The following is a 27,839-nucleotide window of genomic DNA, read 5'->3' on the forward strand; positions in this document are numbered from 1 at the left end:
GTTAATGTCAGCAGGACATTAACTATTGATTATTAGGTTGGTCTACTGCAAATAGTATTAGGCCTAATTGTAATTGTTATGTTTTTATTATGTTTTATCTATAATATTTTCTAGTATAATTAGTTTGTAACTACGGTCTCTCTTATAACTGTACTGTCTATTTAAGAAAGTAAGGTCCCCGTATGATAGCTCAAGTGGTATGAGCCGAAGGATATATGAGTTGGGTATGGGAGGTCCAGGGATCGAATCCTGACGGATGCAATTTATCTTTCCGATGTAAAATAAAAAATAAAAAAAAGAGCCATACAATTTTCTAGAACATATTTCTTATGATCTGTAATCTGTTGATCTTTGTCATACATGAGTTCTTTGTCTTCTAATTATATATATATATATATATATATATATATATATATATATATATATATATATAACATGCACATTCATAGAAGTCAATACCATTGGAAGGAGAATAGAATTTTAATTAGATCCATCACATCAGATCTACATCTCACAATAATTTGAAATAGAAGTTATTATCTATATTATTTCAATTAACATGACTATGTAGTGAGTTTCAAGTTCTATTCTCATCCAATCTGAAGAAGATAACAAAAACGACTAGTGAGTAGTGACAACACATATTTCATCTATGTCATTATATATATTTTATATAGTCAAAAAACAATCTATAAAATGATGAAAATAAAAACATTATACAATTTATCTTAATTCTGGAGAGCACCACGTAACATTAAAAAAATCTAAAAAATTCCATTCTTGAAGAGCACCATCCTAATTTCACATGCCGGTGACAATTCTTTAAATCACAAATAAGACTCCCGGACAAGTGGCAAATTTATTTATGGACTGTGACAGTGGAAAAGGTAACAGGCCGTGAGAAGAGCATGGCCCAGTGAGTGGTGGTGATATACTAATACTCAATCACAGTCCACAAGCGAAAGAAAAAACCGCTGTGTATAAAAGCCGAAGCGCACCCAAAAGCGATTCGATAGAGAGAGAGAGATTGTAGAGAGAGAGTGGAATTGGGTTCTGTTTGGTTGATCGGAAAATCACATAGAAACTGCGAGAAAAAGTTCCTTCGTGCGGCGGAGACAACGACGACGACGGTGGAATGGGGAGTGAGAGCAAGAACAGGAATGACGGCGGAGAGGTGGCGGCGGCGGCGGCGAGAGGTATTCCGCCGACGGCGAAGAAGGTGGTGCAGACGGTGAAGGAGATCGTTAACTGTACGGAGCAGGAGATCTACGCTGTGCTCAAGGAATGTGATATGGACCCTAACCGCGCCGTCGAGAGGCTTCTTGCTCAAGGTTTTTGTTATCCTCTCTCACCGCTGTGTGTGTGTTTTCCGTTTTTGCAATGGAGCATCGTTTTTTGTTTTGTTTTGTGTTTGGTTGCAGGGAAAATCGGTGAAGATGATGAAAGTGTTGTTGACTTTGAATTTGATTATTTTATATATTCTTCATGTTTGGTGAACTTTCATGAAGTGGTTTCTGATATACTTGCATTTGCTTTATGTATCTATGAATCGTTTTGATGATTTCATTATATGATTGTGGTTGTTGAATGTTGAATGTGCAATTGTTTTTGATTGTAGATACATTTCATGAGGTGAGGAGCAAGCGTGAAAGAAGAAAAGAGGTATTCCTTTATGTCATTGTTGTACTTGTTTATTAATGCTGAAGATATGGTTGAACCTATGTTATGAGATGGATAAGGCATTTGCTTTTTAGCTTCAGATGAAGGAGGCTTCGGATTCGAGGACAACAAGGGGCAATAGCTTGGGGTTTAGTCGCGGAGGCAAATTTGCGGTTGGCAGTGATCGTAGGGTTTTGCAGAGTGGATTACCCCATGCGACTTATAATGGTATCTTCTTTGATTGCGGCATGCAGATAGTATATTGACGTGGGTTTTTACTATTGCATTGCCTTACCCTGTTGAATATGTGTAACTTATGTCAGAACATGGTAAAGCCGTTGGTAAAGGAGAGGTTGGATCAGGCTGTGCTCCCGTTACATCTTTTGCTGCAACACGTGTTGTGGGGAAAAGTTCAAAAAAGTGAGTCTTACATGCAATCTGGTGGCTTATGTAAATTCAAAATGTACTCTTGATGGTGTGCGGCTAGATGTCAGTTTATGACATGAGATAATTAGTCCATGTCGCATTTTCTTTATGTATAGTTGAGAATGTTTTAACAGTGGTTTTGTTGATTTTAATGTATGGTTGATCATTCTGTTGGTTTGTTGCTTATACTTTATGATTGATCATTCTGTCGGTTTCTTCTTTCTTGTATTAGCTGAGAATGTTTCAACCGTCGTGTTGTTGATTTTAATTTATGGTTGATCATTCTGTCGGTGTCTTCTTTGTCGGCTTGTGTAAAAGATTGTTGTTGCCCAACAGTCCATTATTATATTTATTGTTGGCGTTCAATGCACCCTCCCGAATTATCCGGGAACTTTATTGGTTGATGATTGGAGTCAATTGAAGCCCTAATTAATGAATGTTTTGGCATCTTTCCTAATTTATGGTTGGTCATCCTGTCGGTTTCTTCTTTGTTGGCTTATGTAAATGATTGTCGCTGCCCGGAAGTCCACTATTATTTTTATTGTTGGCGATCAGCGCACCCTCACGAATTTTCGGTGAACTTTATTGGTTGGTGATTGGAGTCAATTGAAGCCCTAATTAATGTATGTTTTAGCATCCTTCCTAATTTAGAAACTCTCCTTGTGGGCACTGTCTTTTGCCCTAGCTGTTCTTTTTTGGAAATGCTTGAGATTATGGGTTATGTCATCCACTGCTGCTATCTTTGTTTCATGTTTGACTTGACATACAGGTTGTGGGACTTATTTCTCACTGATATGGATGTGAGTGACACCAAACTTTTTCCTTTGTGCATTCATGTATGCATCAGTTGTATTTAGATAACTTAAACAATCAGTGAGTAGTATACTGCTATTTCTGGAGTATAGTTGAGTTCTTGCTTTTGCCAAATTGCCGAGATGTAATGTGATAATATTCTTTTTATCTGCCTGTCTTATAATGACGTATTGATATCAATTGCACTAGGATGTTGTGATATGTGGATATTTTTGTAAATAAAAATCCTAAGTATTCACCTTTTTAATTTTAAATTTTGATGCAGTGACTCTTCTAGTACTGATAATGGGAGACAGTCATTAAGGACAGGTGACTCTGTGCCAGATCTTGCCCAAATCTCTCCAGGATCTCAACCCTTGTTGATAGGAGTGAACAAAGGACATCTTTCAATGGCAGACGTTGTCAGAATGGGTAGAACATGTCAAGATTCTGTTTCACATAACCATGATAATACCTTAGGGGTTTCTGCATCTGGAAATTCAGAGTCAAGCTTAAGTCTGCACCATCAGAATAATTCTGAGCAACAAGTTCTTCATGGTGAATGGCCTCTAATTGAACAACCAACTGGGGGAACTTCGCAAGCACTACACATATCTTCTACATCAAATGCTAATGGGCCATTTGTGCATCCTAACTTGTATACTCAAGATAGTTTACGCAGGAACTGTGAAATAGATGGAGCTCAAGTTTCATTGCGGGATGTAGCTAGTGATAATGTGAATTCTGAAAAAATTGAATCTGCTTTTATATCTAGCAAACAAACTATTACGAGCAGCAACACTGGACTAGGATCGCGTACCAACTCTAATTTAAAGAATACTTGTACCTCTGATTTTCATAGATCTCATGAGCATCATGAAGGTAACTATTGTAACTCTGGTTTTAGATTTACCTCCTTCAATATTGTTGATAAAACTAATAGTGATTGTTACATTGCATGAAGGCTTACTTTTAGTGCAGGCCAACTTGTCTATTTTGCTAGTAGGCACGAACCATATTGCAACATTTCATGATGTCTTCTTTATTGGGAATGATCATTTAATTGGTACTGAGTATGAATGACTACGATGATTTACAAAGCCATGATCCTTCTTGGAATTCATGCATACAAGGACAGTTATAGCTAAATATTTGTGCTTATGTACTATCAAACCAAGTGAAAGGTTCTTATGAGTTATTATGACAAGTTTGCATGCATGTTGTCCTGTCTGTTTTTTACCATACAATATGTTTCCATATGTACCTTTTAGGAAAATTGAACAATTGATTTGAAAATTAGTTGTTTATTTGATTGAATAGCTGCCGTTATCAACATTGTTTCTTGTAAGTATATTGAGTTGAAAATAGCCTATGAATGTGATAGGGTGCCACAAGAATGAGCCTTTAGCAAAAACAGAGTTGTGATGAATTTATTAGGGTTATAAATCATATGCATGGTGAGGAAACTATTGTGTGAAGCTATGGAGCGGTAACATAGGTCTAGTTGATGAATCAATGGGTCAAATTGCAAACTTGAGTTGTGGAGAGAAGCTTGGGATCTTAGGGCTAGGACAAAGTATATGGCCTGGAAATTCAGCCAGATTGAACGAGCAGTGTTTTGGAAGTAAAAACAGGGGATCAGATCATAGTACAGCTGGTTGTATGGTTTAGGTATTATGAAGTGATAGAGGAGATTGAAGTAGAAACAACACGTGGGATACAAGTTAGATGGATGAATTAGAGAAAAGTTTATGATCTGTAAGTGATGCTTCTGAAACTCAAAGGGAAATATTTCCTCTATATATAAGACCATTGATGTTTTTTAGATGTGTAAATAAGAATTAAACATTAGCCAAGAGCATATACAAGATAAGATTAAACTTGTTAGGAATGAGTATATTCAAAAGAAAGTGGTAGATTCACCTACGTGATGGGGGAATATGATAGGAAATGGGCTTGATCATGTAAGAAGAAGCTCATAAATGGCTCCGGTAAAAGAATTGGATCAAATGGAACATAGTGTAGGAAACACAAATGTGGAATGGATATTATAGGATACAAACACGGGTACAACAAATATTTGAATTATAGGACAAAGTATGGCTACAGTTCAACTATAAAATTGGCACACAATTAACTGAAAAATGTTTTTAATCAAATGAAAAAAATCAATATTCAAAGTTTCTGCTTTTTTTTTTGAAATATTATCATATTTTTTGATCATTTTTTAAATTGGTAAAAATTGCTTTTCCTTAAAAAAGGATACACAAAAAGGCAATTTGATATGCTGTTCTATCTGTTCTTAATATGTGGAATAATATAGTATGACATAATATCTGTTCATTTTACAATTTTTTTCTCAGGAAAGGTAATGAATTCCCATTATCCTTTTATTATCATTCAAATAAATTGACTAATGATGTCTTCGTATATGTGTCATCAGTTGCATTGGATTTCCAGCGGCTAAGTATGAGAGAATCTGAAATGGAACTGCCATCATCTGAAGATAACTCAGCACTGGTTCTTCCAAATGATTTTCAACCCTGGTCTGAGGAATGTTCACATTTGAGTTTTGGTACATATAACGGTGGCAGTAATTCTGCATCTTCTGCACATCTTGCATCGAATCATCTTTCTAGAAGTGACCTGGAAGAGAACTTCGCAACTATAGATGAGACTATAGATGATTCTTTGGCTCAGATCCTAGATGACAGGTATTTTCTTTTCCAATTCCAACTTCTGATATACTCAGCTTTGTCTATTGCAACTCATTTTCTCATTGTTTTCTGTGTTAGTTCTGTATACGATGGTGATAAGCAGCTTGGATTTGATGTTTTTAGAGGAACAGCAGGGGATCAAAATTATGACTTTCTTTCATCTTCTCGGCGAGAACATCTGAAGAATACTGTTCGCGAGGGAACACATGTGCATGAATACAGCTCTGTAGCATCTAGATCAGATCTTAGTTTGCAGAACTCTCACTGGGGGACTCCTTCACTGCCTTTGAAGCATTCAGGCTTGCAGAATGGAAGCCATGCTCCTTTTTCCAGAGAACAGGTGACACTATTACCTTTCCAACTTGAGTTATTTAGCTTAGTTTTCTTATTGATATTAATGCTGGGTTCAAGGGTGTCAAAATTTGGATTCTATTAAGAATCCAAAAGGGGAGGACAGAGAGAACTTGTAAATCGGGATATTGTAACACGGATTCTAAGATCCACAAATACACACATATTAAGTGTCAAGAAAAATTACCTTTACCACACAACAGTCCAAGTCAGTCGTACTTGTAGGAGCATTCTTGTTCGCTTTTGGTTTGGAACCTCCACTCAACATCATCTCCACTATAGCAGCCACCTGCAGTAGGCATGCTAGATGACATTTTAAATAATTCCCTGCAACAAAGAGATAATCACTAACTAACTGGTTGAGAGTCTGAGAGTTGATAAAGATGCCCACAAAAAGATAATCACTAACTGACAGGTTGAGAGGCTGAGAGTTGATAAAGATACCCTCTGGCTGCTGTTCTGGAACAGAGTATGAGAACCAGCCAGCCCAACAGACCCACAACTCTGGAACAAACAAACACTAAGTCTAGTCTACTACAGAGAAGAAACAGAGAAACTTCGTAGTTCAGACTAGGACAGTTGGACTGCAAGAGGGACTGAGTAGGGTATGAGGAACAGAAAGAGGAGGAAGGCTGTGAGAGGGATTGAGACTGATAGAGGAGGGAGGTTGTGAGGTAAGGTAAAAAAATGTGGGTTCGTTCATGGATTACCCATCTTGATCTGTAACCATAGGCAGAAAACATGCTGAAGTTTGCCAATCCCATGTGTTTGTGAGTTTTTGTAGTGATTCTACACCAATCTCACCATTAGTTGTTTTGGTCTGCATGGGATTGGTTATTAGTGTGAAACTTCTAAAAGCGAACAATTGTACAATAGACGCGATTTTAATTACATTGCTTGTGTTGGGGTGAATTAAATAAGGATAGTATACTGTTCTGATATGCAGGTAAGTTTATGCAAATAATATGCTGTATCATGATTTTGGGTTTTGATAATAATGTTGTGTGTCAATTCTGGTGCTTATACTTTAATAGTTATTGGCTAATGGTCAAGTTGTGATTCTGTTCTTTAATGACTGATTATGTATTCTTGTTTTCTATTAAGCTTTTAAATACTGTTTAATTTTGACATTTGTTTCTATTTACATCAACGTAGCACACTGATTCAAATTCAATACCTGATGATGTGTTGGCATTCCTCATCTCACAATCACAACGTGCAAGATACAGTAATGCAGAATCATCTGTAAGTACATTACCATCTCCATGTCTAAGTTATTTAGGGACTATTTTTCTATACTTGTTAATTTTGTGATTTTTTTGTAATCTTGCCCAATGTTATCAAAATTGGGATCTTTGGATCAGGATTTTTTTGGGGGGGGGGGGTGAAACATCGTAAATCCTAGAATCGTATAATGGATTGCAAGATCCTACTAGAAATGTAAAATAATACACTTGCATAGAAATCACATAGATAAGAAAAATAACCTCTGATTCACATCATTTAAGTAAACTTATGCTGAAAAAATATATATAAATAACTACAAGATCACACAAGTCATAGGGGATTGAGGAGCAGTGATAATCCAAGAGAGAACCTCTGAGCAAGAATGAGTAGGGAGAACGCAGAACTTGAGAACAGAGGGCAAAGGTGTAGGAGGGACGAAATTCAGCCTCGAATGACCTTGGAGCTTCATACTCGCACACAAAGATTGAACGAGTGACGCAGAAAGAGGGATGAAGATAGCAGGGGTGAGGTTGAGCTAGGAATTGGGCTGCATTGAAAGATTTGATTTACGGTTTCCAGTTTTTGGGGGAAGGCTCGACCTAAGCTGTGTGAATTGGGCCACAGATGGGTTATCTGATTTCAGACCCGGAAGCCCAGCAAAACATCGGATCACATCAGCGATATGATGATCTCATGACTCGGATGGCGATCAAGAATGCAATCCTACCCAGTTGTGATTCCGCTAGTGATCTTGATCGGATATAGGGGGTTGGATTGTGGTATCTTGTGATCAAGATTGTGATCTCGACAACATTGCTCTTGCCCACGGCCCTTCTCTAGTAACCCGTGATTATTAACCCATGTTCTTTGGTAGGAATATTCAATTAATGAAGTTTGAACCACTAGAAAATTGTTGATAGAAGAATAACCAGATGGTTCAGGTCTTTGATGCTGTTACATGCCCCAAAAGTTCTGATTTATGTATTTCTTCTGAGTCCGTATTTTTTTTAATTTAAAAATAATAAAGAAAAAATATTTAAGACATAAACCATTTAAAATTATTGAAGGGATATGTATTAGTTATAGAGATGAGACTTTTAAACTGTGGAGATAATTATGAAAGTAAATAATCTGAGTTAAGAGATACAATTATTTGTGTCTAGTAATTTAATATTAGTATGTCATAATTCAAGTTTTCTAACTTTATAGTTATGGAAAGTTTTTGTGTTGATGATCAATTAAAAAATATTATTTAAGAGAAATAGAAAATAAAAAAATAAAAAAATACGAGATGTTTGAGGTAGAAGAAGTTACATGACATGACACATTGTGACTGAGTAGATAAGGAGAAGTCCTCACATTCAAGAATGAGGGCCCATTAAATTTATTAGGGTTGATTACCGAATTGGTGTCTTGTTGAAGGGAAATACATGCTCGGTTTCCTGGACACATATATGTCAGGTCGTGTAGTTCTTTCTTGTGGATCCCCTACCAACATTGTAGTATCTGCATTGATTTGGCTTGACATTGACATATGGATTAGCGAAGTAGCCGCTGCTCTTCTTGGAGCACAGCAGCAGGGACTTTTAAAGCAGGGAATTATGGTACAACAGTAATGGAGCCGTGTTAGATGTAAAGGTTGTTTAGAAATTTGGCTTAAAATCTGGTATATTAAGTTCTTTGTGATGGTGAAAACACAACCATCCTTTGATTGTTGTTTAACCTTAATAACCATGTATAATGTAGTTATGGAAGACCAAATGGTTGAGAGTTATCATTGAAAGAAACTGAACTGGTATTATTTATTAGACCCTTAAAGGTGCCAAGGGATCAGTGCCCTTGGCAAAGTTATTTATAAGTTGGACCTAATAATTAGTGTCATTGTTATTATTGACAGTTGTTTGAACTATGCAGGTCATTGATCCAGGCGCCCTTGCTCTCAACAGATCTGCACTTCCCCAGGATCTTATGATGCAATCCTCAGTACACTTTCAACAGTTGCCTGACACAAAAAACTATCGGTCTATGCCCCAAAATCAGTCATATATGGCAACCATCAATCCGCAGCAAGCAGCTCTGAGCAACAATGCATATATTCAGTCTTCTGGCAACACTGCATATATTCAATCTCCTGCACACATGAAGCCCAGCCTTCCCCAACATAGAAATGAATTCCATATGAGTAGATTGCCTCCAGCCACTGCCAGTGATGCATTTGGTTATGGAAACGTTGGCTCTTCCTTTTATAGTTCTGGAAGCATTCTGTCTAATCCATCTCCTGGTTATATGAAGCCTTCAAGTAACTTTGATGAGATTTTACCTTCTCAGTATAATGGTGGACGTAACTTGAGCTCTATCCAGCAGGTAAGTTTTTAAAATGCTGATAATCAATGTCTATTTCACTTATATGATCGAAAATCGAATGCTATTTTGACCATAGTGCGTTATATGAGAAAAGAGCCTGTGAAGTTACCTAATGTTGATCTACATATGCCTTCTGGCCGAACTGACTCGCAGGAAATAGAAAAGGGATTACATTCAACTGTTAATTATCTGATGGAAGGGCTACATCCCCTAGTGTGACTTGTATCCTTGACATATACTCTACCCTATTGTAAGATAATTATATCAAATCACTTAATTGATTATATTGTCATTCTTGTGGCCAGCATGGTGACTTTTCACAATGGGATTATGGGGCTGAGTCAAGATCTTCATTTCTTCCTGAGAGAAGCCAGTACAACTTCCTGGGGCAGCAGCCAAGTCAAGCTTCCCTTTCACAGTATGTAAGCCCTGGATATTCTGACCTTCAGCATTCTCGGGCACGGGTTTTGGAAGAACTTCAGCAACAAGGTGATTTTCATGACTTGTCCAAGCAATTGTACCAATTCCGGCAGCACAGCCACTAACTGTATATGTCCTGCTCTTTTTTCTCCCCTTTTCTATGAGGAATTATGGTAGCAGGATTAGGTGAGTTAGGGTGTGATTATCATTCAGATGCTTGAGCTTTACTTCAACTGTACATACTTTTAAAAGAATTGAACTTTCTAGCTTCTGCGTTAACTTTATTGTATAACTGAGGTTGTCGTTTTGTCTTAGGGTGGGTGCTTTTTAATTGGAAGTTTCAATTGTAGCTAGAGGAGTATACTTTTTCTGCCCAACTTTATAATTAGATTATGATGAACTCATTTCCAACATGTTCCAAGCCTTAACCAGACCACCTAAAATCAACCCTTCCCTTGTGTTCTCCATGGCCTATGCACTCATGATTCAAACACATTATTTAAAATGAGAATGAGCAAGGAAAAGAGTACCAGAGGGGGAGGTCAACAGGGAGATGGATGATATATATGACCATGGAATAGAAATGACAAGAGTTTGTCTTCCACTATTCACTTTCAAGTTGAATGTTTCCTTTGGTTACTAAACAGAAAAGTCTAGGGAAGAAATTTGATAAATTTAATCTCCGAAGAAAATGGTCCTGTTGGCCGATGTTAGTAGCTGATATTCTCATTTGGATATTGCATCGTGCTAGGGGTCAATTGTTTATGATTAGAACCTTGGTCTAGGTCCAAGAATCCCTCCGTCCCAAACCCATGATAATCACAAACTCTCATGCATTTATGCATTATCTGTAGAAGATATCAAGATAAGCATCATCAAATCTCATCCCATGCCTCTGATTGATAATAACATGTCCAACTTTAACATGGAGATCTTTCATTTTAGGCGATACCACGGTTGAATGTTCCATCTTTATAAAGGTACTGTGGCACATTAAGGAGGTCACCCTCACTCATCATAAGCATATTTTTTTATACTTTAAAAGTCGGATTTGATTAGTTTCCATATAAAAAATATCCATCTATTTATAGGCAATTTCTTCGGTGTAGATATTCCTTACAATTAGATTGCAGTCATCTACATTGTTACAATGATATCATAAGATTCTTATATACACAAAATGGTGCTTTGCAAAGATCTCCAGGCCACATGCATATTCTTCTTTGTAATATAGAAGAAAAAAAAGGAGGTCCGGCTTTCAAAAGGTAAACAAATTTCTTAATAGAATCTTGCACTGCCCATAATCAAGACTATCAATCATTAGGGACTAAAATGGCCTTCAACTAATAATCTTTTTGTTTTCTTTTTGAAATAGATTTTCACTAAAGAAAACAATAGTGTCCCCATATGATTTACGGCTATAAGGAGGATTCAAACTAATTGCATGAATATGGTTATGAATACCTATATGAGTGTGAGATATATGGTTAATATTTTTAGAAGTATGGTTAGGGCACAATAATAACAATCTAACTCCTACTAGGTGATCAACGAGAATAAGAGACATATCAATGTTACATATGGATTTTAGGCCTTTAACAATCAGCAAGGATTTTCTCACATGTTCTTTCTCTCATCATTTGTACATTCCCTCCTTTTTTTTTCCTCTCAAATAAATAAACATCTCACAAATTTAACGCAGTTCGACACACGTTGCCTAACCTACGATCTGATTTTTTTATATTACTCAACTGCAATTTTTTACAGGATTGCAAACTCTCTCAATGCAATGTAATGACAGCATCACAATGCAATTTAGTGCCATAATTGGATACTCTCATAAAGACACTACTTCCCAAGCTCAATACACCAAAAGGACTAGTATTTTTGTGGTGAATAAAGCTCAACTCAACTCTCCATATTTATAATACATCGCCACTTCTTTCTTATTCACACTACTAGATGTGAGACTTGGATGAGTATCTATGTTCTATACTTCTTTCTTTTTCACTCTACTTGACGTGAGACTTGAAAGAATACTCACTTTGGCACAAGATATCCTCCTTCTTCATCTCAAATTGCTTCACTTTGTCATTAATTTCATCCTCACAAAGTAGAAGATCATTCTCATGACTGATCACGTTTGTAGAATAAGCAATCTTTAACTTTCATGTCTTCTCTTTTAGGATTCTTGAACTTTCTATGAATTCTGGCATCTCCTCAAATGACTGGTGCGATGCACGACACCGTTTCTTTTCCTCCTTTGGTAAGAACCTCAAATTTATTTTCCTCTGATACCACTTGTTAGGAATTATGAGATGAAATCTCCACACTTGGAAGCACACCCATAAGAAGCAATACGATAATTAAAAATCTCACAAATTTAACGTGATTCAATAAGATAATTAAAAATCTCACAAATTTAACGTGATTTGGCACATATTGCCTAATCCATGATTTCAAAATATTTTATCATTCAACTGCAACTTTTTACATGAATAAAATTGTAAACTCTCTTAATGCAATTAAAGACAGAATTGCAAACCATCACAAAGACATACAACTACCAAAGCCCAATACACTCAAAAGACGAGTGTTGTTATGGTGAATAATTCTACACTTCATATCTATAATAACTCTACACTTCTTTCTTTTTTATACTACATGATGTAACTTGGATAAATACCCATTTTCTCTATTTTTTCCCACACTACTTAATGTGAGGCTTGGATGAATACTCACTTTGACACAATATCTTTGATTTTCTTTCTCTTCCTTTCTTCTTCTGCTGTAATTTACTTATTTCATATACTTCTCTTACTTCTCAGGGAAGGTGTTAGACAAACATTTTTCTTTAATAACTCCAAATTCACTAACACTAATATAATATATATATGAGGCCAAGTTCAATGATTTCCTTTATAAGAACTAGCACTGACCTATGATTATATTATTATCCAAAGGTGTCTTTCAAATTCAATTGGTCTAATTAAAGTGTAGATTAGGAAGTATCTTTGGATGGTTACCTTTGGGGTGAACTTTCACTAGCTGAAATCTCTATGGTTTCTAACCTTATGTAGATGGTGAGATGGTCCCCTCACCAACTACAAAACACAAAGTTACTCATGAGCCTTGGACTTATTATGTTATACTTTTATAACAATTAAAGACAATTTTATCTTCATGCATGAAAAATGTAAATCCCACATTTACAAAAAACTTAAAATTCCAAATGATCATGGGAATTTCTTCTAGCTATGACATGACCCATGATCATAAGAATAGAAAAAGGGGAAGATAGAATTGAAAAGGGATGCATGGTGGGTAGGAGGGTGCTAGTAACATACTGGAGGAAGTTTAATATTTTTGACTGAGTTTTATATCCTGCCAAGAATAAATAACGGGGAAAGAAAAAGAAAAAAGTAATAATGATAAGTTCTCTAAAACAGTACTAATTATAAAGAGATGCATAGAATAAAGGCAATTCACACATCAGCACCATCATTACAATCATCACTAACTAGCCCACACACTGAGCTTAAATTCCAAACAATTCCTCCTTTACTTTGTTTTCAACCTTCTTCCTACCTTTTCCCTCCTCTTTTGCTCCTTCTCTTGCTTGCACCCTTATGTATCATCCTTTGTTGTCAAATCCTCTCCTTCTTTGTCTCTCAGAGTGCACTTAGTGACTTAGTCTATAAATATATATGTTTTTTATTCCCATGATTAGCCCACAGAACACCTTTTCTTCCCATAGATCACGCAGTCAGTCACAATCTCTAGTTTATGATATCTTCATTTCTATCTCGTTGCTTCCAAGGAAGAACTAGCATAATTTGGGAACCACATTGAAGAAGAAGCAACAAAGCAGACAGAACAATAAAGCTGAAGATGGATAGGAGTCTTAATAACTATGTGCTTATACTTGTACTTGTTCAGCTTCTCTGTTCTGGTAATTTCCTTTCTCCCCCTTTGTTGATTTAGCTCCTATATTTCCATTCTTCCATGGGTAGCTAAGTTGCTTCTGTTTTTCAATGCTTATTATCTTTGTTTCCCATTATTTTCCTCTGCTTTCAATTGCTTGCTTCCCTTTGTATTTTTCATCATTTGGATATATTCTCTGCTTGTCTCTTTTAACCACTAGATTCTTTGGACCACCTGAATATATCCTGAATTGTGTGGACAAAATTCACTTCCTGCAGTGGAGTCTGACATCTCAGTTTCTTTATTCACTCACTCTCTCTCTATCTCTTTTTATCTTTTTTTTGTTGTTATTCAACTTGAATAGAGATATTGGACCAGTTGGGTGCATTTATTTTTCTGAGTAATGTTGGAATATATATAGTTAGCAATTGAGCACTTTATTCTGTCCAATAATTTATTTTAAGAATAGCAATACCAGTCCTAGTTCAAGATGTTGTCTTTTATGTAGTTCAAAATTTCAAACAGTTCTTCTAAGAAATCAAAGAGCTTTGTCCAACACAGAAATTTGAGTCCTTATCATCATCATCATCATCATCATCATCATCATCATCATCATCATCATCATCATCATCATCATCTTTCTGCAGTTTCACTTGATATTTTTATCCCATCTTTCCCCAGTGCCACCAATTTCCTGAAAAGATACAAAGGAAAGACCTTTTTTTGGCTATGCATAAGATACCCTACTCTATAGTGGCCTATACTGTGATAAATAACATGTTGGCTTTTGAAACAATGAGGAGTTCTAAGTGCATAATACTGTGTGAACCCTAAAATCCGTCCCTTAAAGACACTGTGTCATGCAAGTTTGTCCATAAAAGAAGTAAATACCTTTAAAAGTCCTTGTACGTGTCAATTGTCGGTTAAGTTGGTTCCTCTGTCACTTCAAAAATCTCTGAATAGTTAGTTTACCAAAAGTGATGAAGGAACCAACCTGACCTACAATTGACACTTCAGAGACATTTGAAGGTATTTCATTCTTTCATGGATGAATTTGCCCGACGTTGTATCTTTCATGGACGAATTTTGAGGTTCACTCCATAATAATTAGTTTGAATGCAGTTATGCAAAATTTTCCTACTACAGTGAATGAAAGGACATTTTTGGTTTCATGTCAGGTTGAGATCTGTGGGAACAATTTGAATCCAGCTGGCACTTTCTTTGCCCCCTCATAAAAAACACACAATCTTAAATATGATTTGAAAATCCATTTCCCTTTACATGCTTTTAGACATGGAAGAGGACAAAATAACTTACTTCAATTGTTATTTCAATATATTGCATTGTTTAGTAATTCTTCTCCAGTTGATTCTAAAGCCAAAATCAATTATGGGAAGAAGCTTCTGTGAGTAGCTTTTGTGTGCCAGAATTGATTTTGAATAAAGAGAAGCTGATCCAAACATGCTAATACAGGTTCATGTGGGACAGAGAAGGTAGCATCTGAACATGTGAATGTAGTAAGGCATGAAGAGAAACAAGTAGAATTCACTGCTCCAAACTCCACCTCTCAAAAGGATATTACCACTCCAATCACTACAATTCCCAACTTAGTTCCCACCACATCAACAAATCCAGTTTTGAATCCCAATTCTAACCCAGACACAGTCTCTCCAGCCTCAACACTCCCAGGTACTACTTCAAATTTCTCAGTGCCTTCTTCTTCAGGAGTAAGCTGGTGCATTGCAACCCCAAGTGCCTCACAGATAGCTTTGCAAGTAGCATTGGATTATGCTTGTGGTCGCGCTGATTGTTCTGAAATTCAACCTAGTGGAAGCTGTTACAACCCGAATTCTGTCCGTGACCATGCTTCTTATGCCTTCAATAAGTATTATCAGAAGAATCCAGTTCCAAATAGCTGCAATTTTGGTGGAACTGCTGTCATCACTAGCACTAACCCAAGTAAGGCTTCTAAATATGAGTATATGGCCTTACTCTATACAAGAAATTTAGGTACTAAATCCTGTTTGGAAATCCTTCTAAGTTTTACCAATGATTCTAAATGAAGAATCAGTTCTAGGGAGATTGAGTTCCTTATGAGTGTCAAAATTAATTCTCACAAAAAATAAACTGATTCAAACATACTACAAAAATCTGTTTGTTTTTCACTGTAGGACCCCAAACATCTGTTTGGCTTAGAACTTAATAGAGGCATGTTTCTTTATTTGCACACATTTCAAACTATTTGAAACATACTTTGTGTGTGTTTGTTTTTCTGTTTATGCATGTTTGGAAACACTCAAATGGAAAAGGATGTCCCTTGTCTCGGCAAGGGACTTTTAGTGTTTGTAAACATGTAAACAAACACACTTTTCATTGACCTGAAAATAAACACATACTTATAGTATGTTTGCATCAATTTATTTTTCTTCAGAATCAATTTTATCACACAGATATTATCACAAAAGCTTCTCGGCAGAATTGATTCTGTCTTTATAGTAAATGGTAGAAGGACTTGCATGACAATTTTTAATGTAAAAATATAAGATACAAATCAAAATGTGAGTCTAGAAAGCTAGTACTAGTGCTAGTTTTATCTGTCAACTAAGTTGATACACAAATCAGGTGTATCCCTGTGGAGATTGCAGGGTCCAAATATGCTCAGACAAGATAAAACAAAATAAAGCTCTTTGAATAGACTTTGAAAGTGCCTTCGTGATACGGGAACTAAAAAAGTGACACTGAGTGATGCACAAGTCAAGCTTTCTATCTTTTTCTACTTTATTTGAGGCCGTATCTCAAACACCTCCTATGCATCTTGTCAATATCTGTTGTCTTCTTGTTTATCACAATAATTAAGAACATGGAAACATTTACATTAGTTTATGAACATAGATTGTACAAGTAACATTATCCTAATATCTATGTTGCAGGTACTGGGACATGTCAATATCCATCCACTAGGTGACAATCTTTAACTACATCTTCTTTCATATGCTTTATTAATTTCTAATAGAAAATCTCATTCTCATGTTTGGTAATGGTGCCTAAAATTGCAGTACTAGTTCATCACTCTTGAACACAACAATCTCTAGTGGTGCAAATGTTTTTGGTTCAGTACCTGTACCAACGAATCCCTCTGCCTCTGCTGCAGCAGTTTCCACATCAAATAGCTTTGTACAAATTTGCCTCATTCTATGGGCAATAACAATTTTCAGAATGAATTATATCTAACTTGAATGAGAATTAAGATTTTGCTTCTCTAGCCACATCTAACTGTGTAACAAGGAAGGTACATAGAGACATGATAGAACAATCTGTAGAAAATTATATTATGAGTATTAGTAGAGATTTATACCATACTTTATTTATCCTAATTCTTTGTAGTGTTTATGCTACATTTTCCCCTTCCTCTTAATTAATTTTACTTTGTAATATCTATTGAAAGATGAAAATTTTTCTTTATGTAGCATTCATCTGCAATTTTTTCTGTTGTTTAGTCATTTTACTGCATTTTTACTTTTCATTTCCCTATTGTATCAAGCAAGCTATATATGTCAAGGTTAATGTTCAATGAAGGAGACCAAATATAATTTTTATTTTGTAATACTTATTATATGTGGATAAACAAGTAGTTTCATTGCTTGCTTTAATCTCATGGCTACTTTTTTATTTGCAAAACTATAGAAGTTTTATCCCAAAAACTGATAGGGAATGGAGTGCTTGCTTTAGTTCAAGGCAAAGAATCTTAAAATATAAAAGGAAAGACTTAAAAGAAAGAATCAAAGTGGTCAAAGTATTCTCTGTTCTATTGTTCTGATGAAGCTTTGCATTTATAATTTTGTGAGATAGAATGATACATTCCATAGATTTCCCCTAGACCTGAAATAATGGACTCTCAGTCATGATCCAACTCAGCTCAATCCACATTTTGGGTGAGGTGAGTTGAAAAAATAGAGGTTAATATTTGGTTAGTTTTCTTAGCTCAGCTCATCTAATTTGGTGGTTTAAACGGGTTGGAACTAAAGTGAGCCGAGACAGCTAGGGAGAAAACAAATAAAAACTAGGGAGAAAAATAAATTAGTCTTTTTTTTAACATGGAAAATTCATCAATAGAATCAAACATGCATTGAAGCCAAAACATCAGCGTCCAAGAACGGTACCAAATCAGGAGGCCCCTCTTCTACCCAAACATGGTCGGGAAAAGAAGAGGCATTCCTAGCTGTATAATCCGCTGCGGAATTACCATCGCGACGTACAAAAGAAAGATCCACACAATCAAAAGGAGGAAAAAAAATAGCAAAGCCCTCGCCACGCGTGGTAAAGCTGAAGGCTATCTGTTTCAAACTGAACCGAACGAAAACCACTAGCTCCATAGACCATCGAAGACTAAGAGCTTCCGCTATAATTAGCTCCATTAGTCTCTAATGTCTTAAAATGTGTATTTAGTCTCTTGAATTAAGTGATATTTTTGTTAATTACCCATATTCCATTCCTAAACTACCTCTGCCACTCTTGGCCCTCTTCTTTTCTCATCATTTTATTTCATGCAATTTTTTATTAATTTTTTACATTGAAAAATTGACTTCTTTCCTCTCATTTTTCTAATATTCTAGTACTTTTTGTAATTGTTAATGAATATTTGTCAATTATTATTTTTAAATAAAAAGTGAGTCAAGTCACCAAACCATCTGCTCGTGGAGGATTGAGCCGAGTAAAAATTTCAAAGGTTAGCTAGAAAAGTGAGCTAGCTCAATCAGCTCAAATCACTTTCTTCCAGCTGATAAGCCAGCTCGAGTGAACTGGCTCATTAAATCTAATTATAGTAAATTTAAGTAACTTTATTAATCTTAAATGGATCTAAGTGGTTGTTGTTGGCACCTAAATTTTTTTTAATGACTATTAAGGTAGCCAAAAAACTCGCTAGTCGATGTGACAAACTAGCTGTTAGGAATTTTAGTCGATAATGAAGGATTAGTCGTAGGTCTAGGTCTAGCCAATAATAAATTGAAGTGGAATGGTTAGAGACTTGAACATGGACAAGATTTGAGGGAGATGTAGAGGCTCAAATGCAAGGTTGAAGATATTTCATGGGCTTCTGGAAGATTCTCACATGCTTAATCACTAGTTGGTTCAGTCCCTTAAATAGTTAAATGTAGGGAAAACGATTATGAAATCATTGCGTTTGGTTTCTCAACTGATCTAGACGACTATCTAATCTCAAAACTATTCGTAAACAAGTATAATGACCCTAAACTTTTTATTTGGTGTGAAGCTAAGTCAATAATGTGTTTCCCCTCTGTCGGACAAAGTTTACACTCGCTCATGTCTCTTAGATACTGCATTAACTTATAGGAAATCGACACTCTTTCGGCTAGCTCGACAACATTAATTATGTGATCCAAAATGCTTTATTAGATGCGCAATTTTGTTGGCTATGTTTCAATGAAGCTATAAATTCATATAACAAAGTATATATATAGTTGCTTTTGTCTCTCCAATTATTTATAGAAACTAAGTATCAAAATTCCAATCCAAGTCAAGTTTTGTCAAAGTAACCGGATAATCCGTTTGCTTTTGGCTAGCATATTTCCAAAAGGGGTCAAAGCACTTTCCGCAAGACCCCATAATGGCTTAACTAGTGATTTACACAATGATAACGACACTATGAATATGAATAGGAAGTGATCCTACTTTTGAAAATTAGTATCGCCAATGGAAGTGACAGTTTTAGAGGAAAAAAGATGAAAAAATAGTATGCCAATCTCATTAGTTTTTTTTTTTTTTTAAAGTAAACTGCAATTCTATTAAATGTCAATTGGCTCCAGAAGAGTTACATCAGAAATAATGAAAGGAAGAGCGGCATCAGGAACCTCTTCAACCCATACAAAACCAGCATAGGTTGCAGCGTTCCTAGCCAAAAAGTCCGCAACAGTGTTACCCGTGCGTCTAACAAAACTAAGATTAACATAATCAAAAGCAGAAACTAATAAACGACAATCTGGAATAATAGAACTAAGATATGATCTGCCGGCCTCCTTCGCTTTCCAAGCCTTGAAAAGTTGTAGACAATCAGTTTCCAGTAAGATCCGGCGAAATCCTAAGTCAATAGCCAATTGCATAGTCCACCTCAAGCTGCTGCCATAACTTCTCCCTCGCTATTCCTCGCCACCATGCCCATCCCAGCTGGACCATCAACAAGGAAAGATGCATCAAAATTGCATTTTATAATACCTGGACCAGGTCTCCTCCAACGCGCAGGGAAAGCCACTGCTGGTGCACTAGCTTGGTCGCGAACCTAGACCTCCTCCATGAGATCACGCGCACGTCCAAGGACAGCTTCCGTGATCACCTCTCGCTGCTGAAAGCATTTCTGATTCTGTGCTTCCCAAAGAGCGTAGACAATCGACTGAGCCATGGCAGCAACCTCGTCGTCACCAAGCTGAATCACGGCCCTCCAAAACTCTTGGAACGAAGAAAAAGAGTCCCCCCTCACACCAATCTGAGACGCGAACCACACTCTCTTCGCTGTTGGGCAAAGCAAAAAGAGATGATCCTCATGTTCCATCGCTGAAGCACAGATGTTGCACCCGGGATCAACGTCAACACGGCGATGAAACAAACGCTCGTTCAGTGGCAAGTACCCAGAAATCGCACGCCAACAAGTCTCTTTGCACCGAGGCAAGGCTCTAGTTGCCCAGAAATCCTTCCAAAACCTAGGCTCCATTTTGGACGAAGACGAGGATGTCGCTTGGTCTCTAGCAATCAACTGCCGCATGAAATTATAGCCTCCCTTGGACGTGTACTGTCCATCAGTGGAGTCAGGCCAACATAAAGCATCCATGCCCCCATGCATCCCTAAAGGAATTGATAAGATTCTATCCGCGGAACTTGGGTTAAAGACCATTTCAATCAAGTCTTGCTTCCAACAATTGTTGGCTGGGTCAATAAGAGATGGTACATAAATTAAATTATACTCGACAACCAAATCTTGGCGGCAAACAAGGGTAGCTTCTCCCAGTACCCAATTGTCCGTCCATATGTTAACCGTGGACCCATCACCAATCCTCCAAACAAGGGTAGCTTCTCCCGGTACCCAATTTAGTGCCAATCTCATTAGTGATTTGCACTAAATTTATTAATAAATAAAAAAAGTTGCTCCAACTTATAAACATCCGAAATTACACTATATATGTAAAATAAAAGTCAAGGGTTAGATCCCAGCACTAGCCCACTCAACCCCATTTTCCCCATGTTTTCTTTTGCTCACTAGGAATTGGGGTCAGATCTTTCCTAAGGCTAAACCACATCCCCAGATTACCTTATTTATTTATTTTTTATATTTTTTAAAATGTGTTTGTAAAATTAAATTGATAAAGTAATTCTCGAAAGTTTCCCCTCAACCTTATTCTAAATTGACCCAGCGCCAACCCGCCTGAGTCGGTGCCAACTCTCCTGAGTCGGCGCCAACTCACTTGAATCATACCCGACTTGCCCTGAACTCTAAAATCAGACTTGAAAACTAAACCCTACATCTGGGCCACCCATTTTGCCTTCCTGAATCGACATTGGACCCCCGAATTGGCGTTGACCGCCTCTAGCCCACTTGACTCATCGCGAACTCGCCCCAACTGACGCCGACAAACTGAACCCAACTTGAACCCATCTTAAACCCTAAAACAAGCCATAAACCCAACCTGAACCCACCATAAACCCTAAACCCGCAACTCATTTTGTTTGCCTGACTCGATGCCCGACCCGACGCAAGCACCCATGACCCGTCGCGGACACACTCGTATCCCGTCGACTTGATCCATTCAGGTTGTGTGTAGTGTTGAGAGTTCACATATCAGATTTTAGATCAGCTAGACGGGTCCGTGTTGGCCCAACCAGCTGAGGTCAGCTCTGTCTATTCAATTGGGTTTATGATTTAGTGTTGAGAGAGAGAGAGAGAGTGTGTGTGTGAAAATTATTGGGGCCTTAGGCTGGCCTTAGCCCATAAGGCTTTTGGCCCCGTGGCTTTTGTTGAGAGATTTTTCTACACTGATACTACTTTCAAAATCCTCAAGATTCAATTGTAGTATAGCATAGGGTTTTGTCGTATCCGCAGGGAATTGCTAACACAAATGCCGTTCTTTAGTAAAATTACCCAAGCAATAGATTTTCAAAAGGTTGATAATTCTTTTGGTGACCAAAACACATTCAAATTAAACAAAGCGAGAGTAAAACGATTGATATCAAGATGAGAAAGCTGTTGGAATTGGACTTCACCGTTTAACTACTAGTGTCCTATGATTCTATATGGAAATTCATTCCTATCTATGATTCATCTACACCATTTCTACCCTACTTCATTGATTCCTCACATGAGTGGATATCTATAACTTACTTTCCTAAACATTGATTCCTCACATGCATAGAAAAGCTAAGTTATCTTTAAGCTCAGATGTTTAAGGGACTAACAAACCTAACTCTATTCCTAGCAATTAGATTTATTAGATGGTTAACTCTAGGTCGGACTCTAGACGTTGTAGCTTCCGCTCTTACGCCGAATCAAGCGATATGTTCTAGGTGCGCAAACTAAAACATAGCATTAAGAACAAGAGAAAACCATTGAATCATGTAATAGAAACGATATTTTCATATAGAAATCAAGAAGAACAAATCATAGTTAAAGGCTACATCCAAATCCAACAAAGAAACTTAGCAACCCATATCCATGGATTGCTTACAAAGCTTACAAGAGGAAACTAAGGTGAAAGCGGTGACCCGTGTCGTCCTCGGTGTGTCTCCAGCACGATGGATGGTGGATCAAAGCTCCCAAAGTTCCTTTCCTTCTTCTCTATGCAATTTTCTCTCTAAGAGGTCCAAAATATGCCAAGAGCTCCAATTCTGATCTGGTCGAGCCTTTTATAAAACAGGGCAACAGTTTCGCTTAAGCTGATAAAGGTGTCGCTTAAGCGAGCAGGTTTCTTCACCTTCAGGTAAGGTCTTTGGCTTAAGCGAGACCATTTCTCGCTTAAGCCGAATTGTCTTCCAGAACCACTGCTACTGCCATGTAATTTGGCTTAAGCGAGGCAACATTTGGCTTAAGCGAAGTTCAATATATCTGCCACTGCTACTGCCATGTAGTTTGGCTTAAGCGAGCCAACTTTTGGCTTAAGCGAACTTCAATATTTTTAGCCCCTTTTGATCTTCAAATAGTTGGATCTTCTTGACTTTTTTCCTACAATAAAAACCAAAGAGTCTAAATGATAAAACTAACATATCTTACATAATATCTATATATAAACTATCTACTTACTAAATTAACCTATTTGAGGGATAATTTGAAAGATAACTTACACATTTAGAACAGATAAGTACCCAAATTAATATAGAAAATCAGGTAAATTTGGCACTTATCAGCTTTTCATATGTGGGGCATTTTGACTTTAGCCTATGTGAGTCAGGGCGGGGGCCTAGGTCCTAAGTGACAACTCTATAATAAGGGGAAATAGAGTTGTGAGCACGGTGGGAAGTACAACTTCAACAATGAAACAAGATGTAGAGAGACCAAAATTGTGAGTGGAAAATAGGGTGCTATCTAATTTGCAACCCTTGGAAAATCTTTTTCTTTTTTCCGATGTATATATGAAATAGTTATTGATTAAGAAGATGCAACAATTATTCTTGATGCAGATTTGGTTAAGTGTTAAAGAGTCGGGATGGAAAAGGAAGAAAAGATTCAATAGAAAATCTCATTTCAAGAAAACTAGGAGAATTTGAATTCAGAACTACTAACTCATAAAGGATATGTATTATGTTGATAACTTACATTTACTCAATTCAGTTTCAACAGTGATGTACGCCTACAATAAATATATTGTGTATCAAGTGTGCTTAAGTTCTACATTGTAAGATAAGGATAAGTTTGAGCACTTTATCCATAAACCCAATGCCCGAAGGTTTTGGGTGAAAGATGTGGTGTTTGACCCACTTGTGGTTTGCTCTTTAAAGCCGAATGTGGAGTTTTATCCCCAAGTTTTAAACAATCTCATTTGTTTGACCCATTAATTTGAGCCCAACAGTGGTATTGGAGCAGATGGTTGTTTGATCATATTGACCGGCTCCTTGTGTCGAAAGTCTTCCTAGTAATGTTGTGACCATGCGACAAGTCTTGTTGATCAGCCCAACAACGATGCATGTATTTAGAGGCCCAAGTATTTGAAGGTTTCCGCTTTCGTTTGAGATGGACTCACACTTGGGGGGAGATTTTTGTGTATCAAGTGTGAGTAAGTCCTACATTAGAAAATAAAAATAACTTTGAGCAGTTTATAAGTATATGGACCCATAAACCCAATGCCTTAAGGTTTTGGGTGAGAGATGTGGTGTCTGATCCACTTGTGCTTTGCTCTTTAAAGATCAATGTGAAATTTTATCCTGAAGTTTAAAACCATCTCCTTTGTTTTGCCCTTTATTAGTCCAACAATATATTTAGATTTAAATAGTTTATTGAAGGGAGTTGCAACTACAACACTCAACAATAGGGAATTGGGTTTGCCACCCCACCTATTGGGTTTCGCACCCCACTTTATTCAATACGGGATTTAAAGTTCCGTATTCAATATGGAACTTAAAAAACCGTACTGTATTTGAGCATGTGTGACACATTTTCAACAATTCCTTCGTAAGGTTTGATGGTGACTCAGGGCCTAAAATTAGGCCGAAAGGCCTAGTCGATGGACAACAGGTCAATATTCCTGTAGGAGCTCTTTTTCTTCATCCACGTCCCATGTCGCCACACGGGGGTGCATAAAAAGAAAGATGACTAGGGTTGAATTGTGCACTTATATACCAATTCTCCCCAGAGCTCATTTGTTCAAATACATTTAGTAGAAGCTAAATGTTAGATACACTTGCTATTGATCTATATATCTAGTTGACTACTTCTGGGTAACAACACATAATATATTCGTTTAAACTCTTATACACCCCAAAGTTTCTGTAAGAAACATCATTATCTCTTCATTGTATATAGCTAAATTTTGATTTGTGTATCATTTAGAAAACGCAAAAATGAAAAGAATCTCATTGAGAACATATTTTATCTTAGATCAGATCTGATATTAACAATCGCAAATGTTATTCATAGACTGTTAAACAGTAATATACTAACCAAAATTGTAGCTTTGATTATATTGTTTGATAAGGGATGCTCAAGATCACTACGCTTTTGCAGTTTCAAAAGAACATCAACAAGATCTTCCCCTGTTTCCCCTGTTTTCAAATTCTTGTCTCTATGACGTGTTACAATGTCCTCTATTATCTTGTCCATCTCACGGTGGAGCTTCTCAAGTTTAGTCTTAAATCCTGTGAGAACTTGAAGAGCTCCAATGGAAGGAAACAAATCAGCAACAGAGAACCCCCCTGCTACCTTTGACACATCCTTGGTTAGTTTTCTATATTGCTCTTTACCTTTAGCTTGTATAGCACCACCAAAAACTACACCTGATGTTAAATCATATGCTAACGAATCAAGCTTCTCACTGAGATTAATCAGTGACCCTTCACTCAAAATCAAATCTTTAACAAATTTTGACAACTCTCCTTCTCTTGCTGACCTGAAGGACTCAACACGCTTTGCTGATAGCAGCTCCATGGTGCAAATCTTCCTCATCTGTCTCCAATAGGTTCCATGTGGGGAAAAAGTGATCCCTTTGGAACCGTAACTGATGATTTGTGCTGCAAGAAAAGGTGGCCTGTTTGAAAAGTTGATGTCGTGTGTTTTCATCACCTCTTTGGCAATTTCTGGGGAAGATACCACTATGCAGGAAAGCTCACCAAGCTTCAAGTGCATCAGAGGCCCATATTGCTGAGACAAGTTTGCTAGGGAATGATGGGGCAGGTTGGATCCTGCAAGGTTGTGCATGTTTCCTATGAGAGGTAGTTTTCTTGGACCTGGTGGCAGCAATTTGGACTTTGCATGATGATGATTCTTAGTTTTTGATCTCAAAACAGAAATAATGTTGATTACTGTTATTACCACCAACAAAAGGAAACCAAGGATTGCAGATATTGGAACTTGAGGCTCCATTAATTCCATGCTTGCTTAGTTGCTTAGCTAGAATCCTTTCATGACAACATATATACAACTAGAAGAATGGGGAAATGTTGCAGTTTTCTCTGTATAGTATGAACCTTGATCATGTCAAAGTCTTTATATATTAATACTCACTTTCTTTTTCATTTTATTATATTGAAAAATGATGAAGAAAATTGTCGTATTCTCCATTAAACATTTAAACAAAACAAAATATCAATGTTGCTTGTTGCCGGCAGTGTTTATGTGTGAACAAATCACAAAAGTAAATGAAAAAGGTTCATGACAATTTTGATTGAGCTTTGAAGTTGTACCATGTACACTGCACTTATACAATACAATTTCATGATAGCCAATGCTAATGGAGTAATTCTATTGACAGTAATAATATACCAGTGTAATTCTAGAATAAGGGTTGAAAACTGACCATTACTTTTTTTTTGTCAAAGGTTGTTGTATCATTGATAAAGGGACAAGGCCCAAGCCCAAGAAGGGAAAACAAGAGAGGCGAAGCATACAGGAAAACAAAAAACCAAAAAAGGAGGCAGAAATCAGACACCAAAATAATCTAAGAGAAAGTAACCGACAGGATGACCAACACTCATGTGCCAGCCATAAAGGCAGTAACTTACTTCAACTACCTATACAAAAAGCTCACTAATCTAAGCCACTATTGACTCTGCCTCATAATTGCTTCCAGCTGCCTCTTCAATGCAACAAGCAGTAGACACAAAAAAAAAAAAACTCTTGGCTTTCCTTCTATGCTTGAGGTCCCAGAAACCAGTTGGAGATCAAACCAACAAACTAAGGAGATCTCCAGGAAATTGAGTCACACCACTAGAGAACGAGAGGCTTACATCCAAAGACGCTTCTCTTCTGAATCAAATTCCATGCAAATGGGGGAGGACTCGGCACAAAGGCCAGAAATTTCCAAGCAGAAAAGGGAAGAATTACCGACGAGGAGGAATGCCTCGAGCATCTTCAACAAGGGCTTCCTGAATAGGCTTAGGGGGGTTCCATAACCAACCTGGAGGCAGGAGATTCTTTAGACCCAGTTGGGCTATGAGGTGAGGAACACAGTTCTTACTTCTTGGAACCCACTTCACCATGCATGTATGAAATTTCTGTTGAAGGTCAATGATGTCCTGGACTAACACCCTGATTTCCCCTACTTGTTTTCCATAACGACAAGCCTCAACAACTACTTTGCAGTCTGATTCAAGGATCACACTATTCCAGCCAAGGTTGTGGCCAATCAGAGCCCCTTCTCTAAGCGCCAGCGTTTCAGCTATATTAACGGGGTTGGAGCCAGGATTTTCCTGCATGAGCTTAGGAGAACATTTGCTTGAGAGTCCCGGAAAACACAACCAATGGAGCAGAAAGGATTGCCCTGGGTCCAACTCGCATCTACATTGATCTTGACTGAATCTTCGAGTGGGGGAATCCACCCCTCCCTCTCAGGTACACTTCTATTCTCTTCCCTGATAATCTGCATGTTGCTGTGTAAGCTTAGATTCCACTCCTGTTGATTGGACTGGACATGAACCATAACCATCCAAGGATTTGGACTAACAGACTGATAAATAGCCTTGCATCTTTCCTTCCAAATATTCCAGACTATGCTAGAGAGAGCTGCAATGTCTGATTCATGGTCTTTTGTGGTACTCTGTTTTTGCAAATCATTTTCCACACTGCCTCAGGTATGTTGTGCGAGGAATTGGGATTCTGAGCCCCCTGTTGAGCTTCCAGCTTGGCAATACAGTAGCCTGACTTGATGTTAAACTCCTCATCATTTGCATGCGGCCAAATGAGATTGTCTCCCCCACCTGTCAGCCCCACTGGAGTTTGGAGGATTTTTAGAGCTGTGTGATCATCAAATA

At 37.2% G+C, this 27,839-nt stretch overlaps 3 protein-coding genes across 4 annotated transcripts; 2 read left to right on the forward strand and 1 right to left on the reverse strand.

The window, feature by feature from the left end:
• The first annotated feature begins 970 nt into the window (after nucleotides 1-970).
• Nucleotides 971-10,369, forward strand: LOC130726661 (uncharacterized). Of its 2 annotated transcripts, none has more exons than XM_057577963.1 (10): nucleotides 971-1,331; nucleotides 1,619-1,662; nucleotides 1,755-1,887; nucleotides 1,983-2,079; nucleotides 3,164-3,759; nucleotides 5,321-5,591; nucleotides 5,673-5,934; nucleotides 7,101-7,190; nucleotides 9,087-9,536; nucleotides 9,842-10,369. In XM_057577963.1, exons 1-10 carry the CDS (start codon nucleotides 1,136-1,138, stop codon nucleotides 10,079-10,081), a joined length of 2,379 nt encoding a protein of 792 aa, XP_057433946.1. In that variant the 5' UTR covers nucleotides 971-1,135; the 3' UTR covers nucleotides 10,082-10,369. The 2 variants fall into 2 exon arrangements, with proteins under 2 accessions (XP_057433946.1, XP_057433947.1); XM_057577964.1 differs by having other exon boundaries at nucleotides 1,761-1,887.
• Nucleotides 10,370-13,478: 3,109 nt separating this feature from the next.
• LOC130726662 (PLASMODESMATA CALLOSE-BINDING PROTEIN 2-like) lies at nucleotides 13,479-17,254 on the forward strand. Its single transcript, XM_057577965.1, has 4 exons — nucleotides 13,479-13,908; nucleotides 15,354-15,839; nucleotides 16,811-16,841; nucleotides 16,937-17,254. The coding sequence occupies exons 1-4, from the start codon at nucleotides 13,848-13,850 to the stop codon at nucleotides 17,109-17,111; spliced, it is 753 nt and encodes a 250-aa protein (XP_057433948.1). The 5' UTR covers nucleotides 13,479-13,847; the 3' UTR covers nucleotides 17,112-17,254.
• A 7,619-nt stretch (nucleotides 17,255-24,873) lies between these two features.
• Nucleotides 24,874-25,987, reverse strand: LOC130722043 (desmethyl-deoxy-podophyllotoxin synthase-like). Its single transcript, XM_057572634.1, has one exon. It carries the CDS (start codon nucleotides 25,960-25,962, stop codon nucleotides 25,006-25,008), a length of 957 nt encoding a protein of 318 aa, XP_057428617.1. The 5' UTR covers nucleotides 25,963-25,987; the 3' UTR covers nucleotides 24,874-25,005.
• Nucleotides 25,988-27,839: the final 1,852 nt, after the last annotated feature.

The sequence above is a fragment of the Lotus japonicus genome, chromosome 6, assembly GCF_012489685.1.
Source record: "Lotus japonicus ecotype B-129 chromosome 6, LjGifu_v1.2".
NCBI lineage: Eukaryota > Viridiplantae > Streptophyta > Magnoliopsida > Fabales > Fabaceae > Lotus > Lotus japonicus.

What these genes read in the sequence shown, in the direction of transcription:
- LOC130722043 (XM_057572634.1), bottom strand. Translation starts at nt 25,962, where the DNA reads ATGGAATTAATGGAGCCTCAAGTTCCAATATCTGCAATCCTTGGTTTC.
- LOC130726661 (XM_057577963.1), top strand. Translation starts at nt 1,136, where the DNA reads ATGGGGAGTGAGAGCAAGAACAGGAATGACGGCGGAGAGGTGGCGGCG. An exon ending in ACCCCATGCGACTTATAATG is followed by an intron (nt 1,888 to 1,982) that starts GTATCTTCTTTG and finishes AACTTATGTCAG; the next exon opens with AACATGGTAAAGCCGTTGGT. An exon ending in ACTTGAGCTCTATCCAGCAG is followed by an intron (nt 9,537 to 9,841) that starts GTAAGTTTTTAA and finishes TCTTGTGGCCAG; the next exon opens with CATGGTGACTTTTCACAATG.
- LOC130726662 (XM_057577965.1), top strand. Translation starts at nt 13,848, where the DNA reads ATGGATAGGAGTCTTAATAACTATGTGCTTATACTTGTACTTGTTCAG. An exon ending in TGTTCAGCTTCTCTGTTCTG is followed by an intron (nt 13,909 to 15,353) that starts GTAATTTCCTTT and finishes ATGCTAATACAG; the next exon opens with GTTCATGTGGGACAGAGAAG. An exon ending in TGTCAATATCCATCCACTAG is followed by an intron (nt 16,842 to 16,936) that starts GTGACAATCTTT and finishes CTAAAATTGCAG; the next exon opens with TACTAGTTCATCACTCTTGA.